Source organism: Schistocerca gregaria, chromosome X, assembly GCF_023897955.1.
Source record: "Schistocerca gregaria isolate iqSchGreg1 chromosome X, iqSchGreg1.2, whole genome shotgun sequence".
Taxonomy (NCBI): Eukaryota; Metazoa; Arthropoda; class Insecta; order Orthoptera; family Acrididae; genus Schistocerca; species Schistocerca gregaria.
In genome coordinates this window covers 451,198,227-451,209,620 of record NC_064931.1, presented here as the reverse complement: position 1 = coordinate 451,209,620, position 11,394 = coordinate 451,198,227, and the positions used below count along the sequence as shown (strand labels likewise).

The 11,394-nt window shown below is 37.2% G+C and overlaps 1 protein-coding gene across 3 annotated transcripts in view; it reads right to left on the bottom strand.

The window, feature by feature from the left end:
• Positions 1 to 7,438: 7,438 nt before the first annotated feature.
• Positions 7,439 to 11,394, bottom strand: part of LOC126298067 (chloride channel protein 2) — a 471,803-nt gene continuing 467,847 nt past the window's right edge. For all 3 annotated transcript variants that reach the window (XM_049989387.1, XM_049989386.1, XM_049989385.1), the window contains exon 20: positions 7,439 to 9,116. In XM_049989387.1, coding sequence (XP_049845344.1) covers positions 8,904 to 9,116 — 213 coding nt within the window. In that variant the 3' untranslated portion in view covers positions 7,439 to 8,903. The remainder of the gene's footprint in view (positions 9,117 to 11,394) is intronic.

The following is an 11,394-nucleotide window of genomic DNA, read 5'->3' as shown; positions in this document are numbered from 1 at the left end:
GCAGAGCATTGTAAATTTTGATGCCTGTATAATTCACCCCTTTGTGTATAAGGGTATAGTTTGACTGGTTGTTATGAAATTCCTCTTTTGACCTTGTGTTGTGATCATGACATTCACTACTGGTGTTGAAGAGAGAGTGGTTTTTATTAATGAAACATTCAAGAAAGTATACATACTGAGATATCATTGTAAATACCTGCAGCTTCCTAAACATATTCCTGCATGAGTGCTTTGGTTGCCCACCACTCATTATGCATATAGCTCTCTTCTGAGCCAACGAGTGGTTACCGCAAAAGATGATTCCGTAAGACAAAAGTGCATGGAAATATCCAAAATAAGCATGTGTCATAAGAGCTGCCCTCTCTATCGAATATTATTTGCTGCACCGCAACCGCCGCATATGGTATGGCAGACCAGTATTCGATTGAATCGAGGCGAGGTGTACACTGTGCTGCAATATAAAATCAACCTCTCGCCTAATGACGAGAAAAGGGTCATTTGTGATGACGGGATTGAAACTCTCCCCTACTCAAACTACTTACTTGCAGCGAGAGAGAAGGGGTGGGGACTCTGATTGTGTGAGAGTGAGAGAATGAGAGAGAGGGTGGGAGAGAGAGAGAGAGAGAGAGAGAGAGAGAGAGAGGTAGTCTGCAGAGAACTAGCATGACCTTTTTATCATAGTGCAAGTAATGTTGTGTGTGTGTGTGTGTGTGTGTGTGGTATAAATATTTATGCGTACCATGTCATGTATGCATGTACATACATACACATAGACCATGTGTGGAAAAAAAGATAAAAAAAAGAAATATATACACACACACGCACATCATGTGTGTGAAAGAAAAATGTTTAAAAAAAATAAACAAAATAATATTGAAAAAGCATAAACCTAAAAAATTTGTATATTTATTTATACGCGATATATGTGTAGCCTCCATATACAAAGATTCCAAGACTTACCAAGTGGGAAAGCGCTGGCAGACAGGCACAATGAACAAAACACACACACACACACACACACACACACACAGAATTACTAGCTTTCACAACCGATGGTTGCTTCTTCAGGAAAGAGGGAAGGAGAGGGAAAGACGAAAGGATGTGGGTTTTAAGGGAGAGGGTAAGGAGTCATTCCAATCTCCCTCTCCTTCCCTCTTTCCTGAAGAAGCAACCATCGGTTACGAAAGCTAGTAATTCTGTGTGTGTGTGTGTGTGTGTGTTTTGTTCATTGTGCCTGTCTGCCGGCACTTTCCCGCTTGGTAATATATATATATTCTCCATGTACATCTTGCAAATAGAATAGTTTTTAAGTTTTTCACCTGCCGTGAGCCATCTAAGTCAGAATTATTTTTAAGTGTAGACAGGACGAGTCACTTAACTATTTCCACCTAGAGTAACTCCGAAAGTATGATAGGAGCTGAAAAGTTTGTGGGACAAAGGTTGCATGGGACAACAGGGCCATATTATGACGTTGGTTTTTTGTTGTTAGGTGGTGTCAATTCAGAGGTATGAAGGTATCCTTTGTTTTTTAAATAGGATGCTATAGTTTGGTACTTATTTTCTGATAGCAGCTGTTGAGACAAATCGAATTATGTGTAACAGCAAGGTGTTTGAAGGTCAATGAAGGTCACAAAGGTGGCATGAATGTCCATTTACAGAAGGTGTTCAAAGTGGTCCATTGGTATTAATGCAGTGCCGCAATCTTCTCATCATGGACTGAGTAGTATTCTTTATCACATCAGCACTTATCGAAGCACATGCTCTGACAATTCTCTCTCATATATCTTCAGGTGTAGTTGGAACGTCTTTATAAAGAGTGTCTTTTATGAATCCCCACAAGAAAAAATCCAGAGGCGTCAAGTCTGGCAAACTAGCCAGCAGTGACACATATCCTCCGCAACCAATCCAACAATTTGGGAATTGTTTCTGCAACCCATTTCTAGCCATCAGAGAAAAATGTGCTGGACACCCATCATGATGATACCACATTCTGTTCCTTGTTGCTAAAGGTATTTCTTCCAATAACAGACCTAATGTTTCTTGCAGGAATGTGGTGTACTTCCTACCATTAAGATTTCCTTCAATGATCTAGGGTCCTATAATTCCCACACCATGCATTCATTAACCATGGCTTTTGGTGTGCAACTTGCCGCAGCCAATATGAATTTTCAGTTGCCTAATAATGCATGTTATACAAGTTAACATTTCCATGGTTTGTGAATGTAGCCACATCAGTAAATAAAATCAAATTAATAAATGTGTCATTCCTCTGAATCTGAAGTTGACCCCATTGGCAGAATTCAATGCAACACACACAATCTGTACCAGTTAATTCTTGGTAGAGACTGATGTGGTAAGGATGATATTTATGGCGGTGCAGAACATGAACAACACTACTCTGGCTTTCAATTTGATGTGAACTAACACAAGAATCTCAAACCACAGATTAGATTAGATTAGATTAGATTAATACTTGTTCCATAGATCATGAATACGACACTTCGTAATGATGTGGAACGTATCAGGTTAATGAAAGATGTCTGTACAAGATATTACATTACACAAAATATTGCGTGACACTAATGCTTAAGTTAGTTTTTTTCCCTCCCTTAATTTATATCTAAAAATTCAGCCAATGAGTAGAAGGAGTTGTCATCTAGAAATTCTTTTAATTTATTTTTAAATGTTAGTTGGCTATCTGTCAGGCTTTTGATGCTGTTTGGTAGGTGCCCAAAGACTTTTGTGGCAGCATAATTTACCCCTTTCTTTGCCAAAGTCAGATTTAACGCTGCATAGTGAAGATCATCCTTTCTCCTGGTGTTATAGGTATGCACACTGCTATTACTTTTGAATTGGGTTGGATTATTATCAACAAATTTCATAAGGGGATATATATACTGTGAGGTTACTGTGAGGATCCCTAGATCCTTAAATAAATGTCTGCAGGATGACCGTGGGTGGGCTCCAGCAATTATTCTGATTACACGTTTTTGTGCAATGAATACTTTTCTACTCAACGATGAATTACCCCAGAATATGATGCCATACGAAAGCAGTGAATGAAAGTAGGCATAGTAAGCTAATTTACTGAGATTCTTATCACCAAAATTTGCAATAACCCTAATAGCATACGTAGCTGAACTCAGACGTTTCAGCAGACCATCAACGTGTTGCTTACAGTTTAACCTCTCATCTATGGACACACCTAAAAATTTTGAAAATTCTACCTTAACTACAGACTTCTGTTCAAATTCTATATTTATTACTGGAGTTGTGCCATTTACTGTACGGAACTGTATATACTGTGTTTTATCAAAATTTAAAGAGAGTCCGTTTGCTGAGAACCACTTAATAATTTTGTGAAAAACACAGTGGCAAGAGTACCAATTTCCATTCTCTCGCTAGTAACTTTCCTTTGCTGAGTATGTTTCCAATGCGTTAAAGGTCGAGTTGTTTTCAACTTATCATACCAGGGTGTATACAAGGACAAGGAAAAAAAATTCCCATATTATTGCCGGATTTCTCCCGGATATCCCTTTTAAAAGGTATGCTTTTTTCTGGGCGAAAATATACTTTTTCTGTGCTAAGTGACAGTAGGTTTTCTGTAGATTTTCCCTCGGAACTGTAAACCTTATTAATTCTTTGAATGGTTAACGTTTTATATAATCGCGTAGAAATTCCCGAGAAAAAAAGACGGAGCAGAGAAGTTTTGGAGAGACTTCTAATAAAAAAAATAAATAAATAAATAAATAAAAAAGGAGAGAAGTTTTGGAAAGACATTTGATTTGCAGCAACATATATGCTGCATATTTTCATGTTACGAAAGTATAAATTTGAATTGCACCAAACACAGCACGTTAGTTTCCGGAGCGTTGCAACCGAGGTTATGATGTCTTTTTGTAAGCGAGTCATATCTCAAGCCACGAGATCTCGCCAGCCGATGACAGCAGCTATTCAGAGCATAGGACACGTGCTATAGTCAGCCAATAGCAAGATTACTGGTTACATAGCGCGAACACACGAGGAGTTAATGGATTACATTAATGTACACAGTACCGTATATCTACAAGAAAAGCTAAGCTTTCACATATAATATTGGTCTCTAAGATTAACATGCTATGATAGAAGCTAAGCTTCCACATGTAATATTGATCTTTTTTTGCGTGTGTTATACTTTAAGATACATCACTCAAATGTGCCAGTAAATTTAAAATTATGACATAAATGCCTCGGCTCGAAATTCTTGTAGGTGGCTGGTCCTCAAACTGTTCAGATTCAAACACTCTGTGATTTAGATATCCATCCCACTATCTCACACGTAACATAATTCATCTTACGTAAAAAGAAATTTACTTTGAAAGTAACGCTTTTCTAACCACCATTCACAATACTGTTAGAAATAGGTTCGATTTACCAGTTGCCAGAGAGTACCAGAAAATGCATTATTGTGCGTGTGCAACTGCAGTGGTGTAGGAAGCCCCCATGTTCGTGTGTATAAAGCACTAAGAGAGCTCACACTACACCATAAAAGAAACAGGGCACCAGAGGATACTCCAAAGAGCATCGAAATTTCGTAAACCATACTAAAATGCATAATTCGGCTTGAAGTGCAAATTGGCTTTTTCCAGATTCACAATGAAGTAGGTCCCATCTGATATCAAGATTTTCAGTGTGGTTTTTGGGATGTAAATTTTCTTGGAGTACCAGTACTCTACGATCTCATATTTGATTCTTTATTATGGCATAATGCCATACATGGCAGAAGATGCCTTGCACTTGAAATTCAGCGAGCAGTTGGAACTAGCCAATACTGTAGAATGAAATGCTTCGTTTCAAATAAAATGATTGCCTCAGCGGAATTTCTTTAGCAAACTTGCAAAAATAACTTCATCCTTCTGCAAGGTGATTAATGCTTGACTGCTACTAACTTGGAAAGAAAATAAAATCAGAAACTGAAATTAATAATATATTTTTGCCCTTCATAATTATGTGAATGTATTTTAATTCACTTCATAGCTTCCAGCCACAGAAATCCGTTTTGTTTTCATTTGACGTTGGAGCTGTACACGAAGAGAAGCAGCAAAATCACTAAACGTAAACGTGGGTCATGTGGAGACTAACTTCCTCCCCACTACAACTCAGACAACTCTGTGCAAGCACGAATCTGGCAGCTAGGGCGGGCGAGAAAAATTTTTCTCGTTTGCATCTGGCCGCTTGCTGCTACTACCGATACAGCTAACAGCCAAACTTCAAGTAGTGGGAGAAGCTACTGCTTATACATGAGTCAAATGTGTATGCGCAACAGACCGCTGGCAACTGGTGAAACGAACCTAATGTGAACAGTTGTGACGTCATGCTATTAGCAAGCAGTTTATTGTTATGAAGAGTTACAGTCTGCACACTATGGCTTTTAACATATTTTTGCTATCTCCAGACGCTTGTGCGTGGACGGTGTTTTGTTGACGTAAAATGCACATTTCCTTTGCAACTAAAATTTTATTTTTTTCACTCTCGTTTATATTTTATTGCAGCAGTATCATTGTCCAGTAGCAGGATACAGTAATATTCTTTGCTAGAGAATCAATTCTGCAGTCAAAATTACAAAAATTTAACTGAAAGCTAAAACAATAAAAAATTCCCGGAATTCCAAAAAATTCCCGGATTTTTCCCGGTTTTCTCCTGGATGAAAAAATTCCTGAGTTTTTCCCAGATTTCCCGGTTGTCCTGGGTCGTATACACCCTACATACACATATTTAAATGTTTGACATGTAGGGTGGGTACATTGAGGATATCTTTCAGTGTATAATCAATGAATTTCGTTGGCATTCTCTGTAACATTAGATGGATACACCATATTCGGTGAATATTTACTATTTGCACGATATACAGGAGAGAATTGTCAGAGCATGTGCTTTGATAAGTGTCAAAGTGGTAAAGGATACCACTCAATCCATTATGAGAAGATTGCAGCATTGCATTGATACCAATGGTCATCATTTCAAACACCTTCTGTAAATGGATGTTCAGTGCAAAGTCCCAAGTGACTGGAAAAAGTGCAGGTGATTTCTGTATATAGGATGGGTAACAGAAGAGACCCACAAAATTTGCAGACCAGTATCCATAACATTGGTTTGTTGCAGAATTCTTGAACATATTCTCAGTTCAAATATAATAAGTCTCCATGAGATGGAAAAACTTCTGTCCATGAATCAGCATGGTTTTAGAAAGCATTGTTAATGCGAAACTTAGCTTGCCCTTTTCTCACACAATATCCTGCAAACCATGGATGAAGGGCAACAGGCACATTCCATATTCCTACATTTTCAATAAGCATTTGACACCTTGTCCCACTGCAGATATGTGAGTAGCTCAAAGACTTCTTAAGTAAGAGAACGCAGTACATTGTCCTTGATGGCTAGTGTTCATCGGAGACAAGGGTCTCTTCAGGAGTGCTGCATGAAAGTGTGATAGGACTGCTGTTATTTCCTATTCACATAAATGGTCTGGGGGACAGTATGAGCAACAATCTGCGTCTGTTTACTGATGATGTTGGGGTGTCATCATGAAGTGAGTGTAGGAGGATACAAGATGACTTACACAAAATTTCTAATTGGTGTGATGAATGGCAGCTAGCTCTAAATGTAGAAAAGTGTAATATAATGCAGATGAGTAGGAAAGATAAACCCATAATTTTCAAATACATTATTAATAGTGTGCTGCTTAACAGAATCACATTGATTAAATATGTGGACATAATGTTGCAAAACAAAATGAAATGGAATGAGCATGTAAGGATTGTAGTAGGGATAGTAGAGAAGACAAATAGTTGGAAGAATTTTAGGAAAGTTTGGTTCATCTGTAAAGGAGACAGCATATTGGAAATTTGTGTGACCCATTCTTGAGTACTACTCAAGTGTTTGGGATCTGCACCAGGTCAGACTAAAGAAAACATTGACGAAATTCAGAGGAATGCTGCTAGATTTGTTACTGGTAGGCTCAAACAACATGCAAGTATTATGGAGATGCTACAGGAACTCGAATGGAAATATCTGGAGGGAAGCAATGTGCATTTTAAGGAAAATTTTAAGGAAAATTTAGAGAACCAGCAGTTAAAGCTGACTACTGAACAATTCCACTGCTGCCAATGTACATTTCACATAAGGACCATTAAGATAAGATAAATTAGGGCTCATACAGGGGCATGTAGGCAGTCATTTTTCCCTTGCTGTATTTGTGAATGGAGTGCTTTAAGAAGTTTGCAATAATATCTATTACTGTACAGTACATCAGTTACAAAATGTGTATTAAAGGTTTCATGTATGTTTCAGAATATGTGTATGAAAATTATTTTGATTATTACCTTCTTGGAATTACATAATAATCCAAAACAATCAATTCAAGATGTGATGGTGTTTTAATATCATTGCAGTGCAATGATACAGAAACAATATTATTTCAGATCAATAAATTCATCAATATTTATTTTTATTTCACTACATAATTTATGACTCACAGTAACTGTGTAATACTGACAGCATATATTACAATTAAAAATATTTTTAAGTCTTGATTAAATATTATTACAGGGAAATTTCCTTGGACAATATATGTACAACACTGCAAGAAGTCATTAATTAGCTCAGACTCAGACTAGTGACAGTGGATGCTGCTTGCATGGCAGAGCATACCACACAGCTGCTTATCATAAATTGACACAAACAACACAGGAAAGACAATTGTTTCCACAGCCTTACTATATAGCCTTGGTGGCTTGTAAATAAAAGAGAAAAGTACATTGGAGATAACAGCTGAAGAAGCAAGGGGAGCTGTGATATAAAAAGAAGGAAGAAAATGTAACTTGAGGATTTAGTGAGTATTATTCATTCCTAAGAAACCCCATAGCTCCCGAAAAATTATAATCTTTCCAGATAATACAACAGTTCCAGGAGGTGATACAAAATGATTGCAAATATTCAAAAGTTTCAGGAAGGATACGTTTCAAGAAACTGGACAAAACAACAGAAAAAAAAAAAATATTTGAAAGGGGACAGAAGAGTGGAGGAAACCAAACAACTTTCCAACATTAAGAGAAAGAAGGAAATTTGCTTACATTCTCATAAAAGAAGGATTATGACACACGAAAAATAAAATATGTCTTAAATGTATTATAAATATCTAAAACTTCTTCTGATTTCTCCCATTGGTACAATTGCTTAAATATGAAAACTAATTCATAGTGTCTGTGTTCATAAACTCCATCACTCACTCACATGTAGGCCTACAGAAAAAGACAAAGACAAAGACAAAGACACACACACACACACACACACACACACACACACACACACACACATAGTTATGTAGAACAAATAGCTTACACACATAACACAGGAAACAATTATGTTGCCTGCAACAGTTAAAAAGACTTAGCATAAGGTGATTTTCAAAACCTAACAGGCATTTTCAGAAGTATTTTGTTTTTGGTAAACTGTCCTAGTAATTTCTGTTGAAGGTCCACCAAGACAGTGCACAGCCTCTAAGTATAAATTATTTCAACTATTATCCTGCACATAGAGCCATGGTTATCTACTCTACATCTGTGCAAGATGTTATAACATTCACACAAACATATTTGCTACACAAAGAATAACTTTCGATCTAACAGAGACAATAGTCATATGAAAAATGCACAATAAATTAGTAAATATCACATAATAAAATTATGAGGAAATGATCTTCTATGTAACCATAGTACATACAGCTAGAATGTAATCTAAAATGCCCTTTATGAGGTCACATCAGTATTTGAATCACAAGTGCTGCACATTCAATGTTTTTCTGATGTGCATTTGGCTTTGGGATGTTTCCTGTTGTACTTAAGTGAAGAGAAGGTGTAGAGCCACTAATGTGCTGAGGTATTGGAATTCTGCTCATTTCTTGAGTCTTCATAGTCACTTTCACTTCCTACAGTATTGTTGCTTGACACAGACTCTGTAGGAGCATTTAGTGGTTGCCCTTCACTAAATTTTGGCACTTCTAGAAGGCTTCTGTTTGCTGCTGGCTGCTGCTGCACAGGCAAGTTACCAGCATTTGCATCTTCAATAGCTTTCCGTAACTGAAAAATTATATCAATATTAATACAATATTGGTGCAAGTGACCACTACTAGAGTACATCAACCTAAAAAATTAAACATGCTATCATTTACTACAAACTGAAAAGAATTTTCAAAGCACATAGAATTTATGAAATATACTAACATCACAAATAAATGTTTTGAACTGTTTGGCACAATTTGGTTTCAAGAGGAAGTGCTCATCGTTCTGATCTGAATCTTTATCTTTGCTGAAAGTAATTGCTATACATTTGTGTCTTTTAATATTGCATTAGTACAAGTACAGGATTGTCAACATAAAAGTTTTCTGGGTATGGTGCCGCGTCATAATGTATAAAACTACTGCTGCTGATTTCCTCCGCTCTTCTGTCCCCTTTCAAACATTTTTTTCTGTTGTTTTGTCCAGCTGTTGCAATTGTGGTGGAAATGTTGGTTATTCTCCAGCAGCAGTAGTTTTATACATTATGATGCGGTACCTTACCCAGAAAACTTTTATATCGACTGACTCTGGCTGCAGAAGCCTACGCAATTATATCAAGAGATTGCTTTGTCTTGTGTATTTTGATTCGCACTTCTTTGTGTATGTTTCTGTGTGTGTGTGGGTGTGTGAGTGTGTGTGTGTTGAGAGAGGGGGCAGAGGAGGGGTAGGTGGGACTGCACTGGACTTACAGTAATAACATTCTAGGGGAAAGATAATTAAATCTGGTCTTAGTTCGAAAATATCTGACAGAGACTATTCATAAAATTTCATACTTTGATAATTGCTTCATATATAAGCGTTAATGTTCTCTGTCATCATCACTATTTGTCTTTTCTCAAAAAATTGTGGAAGTCATGTTTGCAATACCTACATAAAAATTAGCTCCAGAAAGACATCATGCATTTAACACTACAATAGAAAGGAGTTAAACACACGTGTATGCATGTATCCAACAACCTGTAAGAGCAAGATAAATGTCTTTTGGGTAATACAGTGGACGCTAATAAAGAAATTGGAAGAACCTTCTGTTGGGAAACTCCTCATATTCAGTTTCAGACGATTTTTATAGGGAGTTTTAAAATTAATATATTAAGTTACAGTATTATTAATATTAGCATTATAATAGAGGGTACACCAAATATATCTAGACAGAGCAAATATACTGAGGTGCAGGTTTTGCAAAGTTATAGCGAAGAATGTGGCAAATTTTATGTCATATACCTGTGACTTTTAACATTTAATGCTGCTGAATTATGTCACTACCTTTGTTTTTTTAAATGATACTCTTAAAAAAATTTTCTGAGGCATTGGAAAGAGCCTTTAGAGAGGACTTCAGTGACATAGCATGTGTGGATCTTGATTGTACAATAAAGTAAACTCTTGTGGTATTGTTGGCTGGGAGAACACATAGGACAAATTCAGCTCCTAATTAAAAAGGTTTTTCTGTCCAGAATGGCACCCTCCCTTCACAAAGTATGAGAGTTGTGTTTGTAAATGTATCTGGAAAGTGTAGATGTGTGTCTCTCTCTCCCTCTCTCTCGCTCTCTCTCTCTCTCTCTCTCTCTCTCTCTCTCTCTCTCTCTCTCTCTCTCTGTGTGTGTGTGTGTGTGTGTGTGTGTGTGTGTGTGTGTGTGTGTGTGTCATGTTTGTGTTGGATGACGATGAGAGAAGGGAGAGGGCCAAAAATGACTGCCCTACTGTAAGAAATGTGATCAAACTTGCCACTCAGGTGTGGTTCATGTGTTTATTATTATGAAAGTCACATTAAGTGGTGAAAATGTTCGCATTACTCACCAATACATGCAATAAAACTTTCTGGGCAGTCGTTACTGCATGTAGAATTTCATTTGAATTTTTTGCAGCACAGGCCCAGGTTATAAGGCTTTTCATGCTTTGGGAGGTACTGCTGTTTCCTTTTACATCTTTTGTTTTAATATTTCCAACCCACAGTTGAAAGTCCAGAAGAGTTAAGTATGGTGAGCATGCACACTATTTCATGTTTCATGAATGACTGAACCAGTGGCCTGCAAATGTTCTGTTAAGATCTTAACATGTGTGCAGCTAATTAGTCATGAGGATCACTATCAAATTGAGAACCTGAGTTCAGTTCCCATTTTTGTCATATTTTATTGCCTGCCTTATTGCTGGGAGGGCATGGTTGTGGCACACTTAGCCTCATGAAGATATCAGAGAAGGTACTTTAAGAAAATAGCAACTTCAGTTTTGGAGAGTTAACAGAACAGCTGGGAGAGTGGTATACTAACTAGAGACTCCCCCCTATTCTGATGGCCAGTAACCC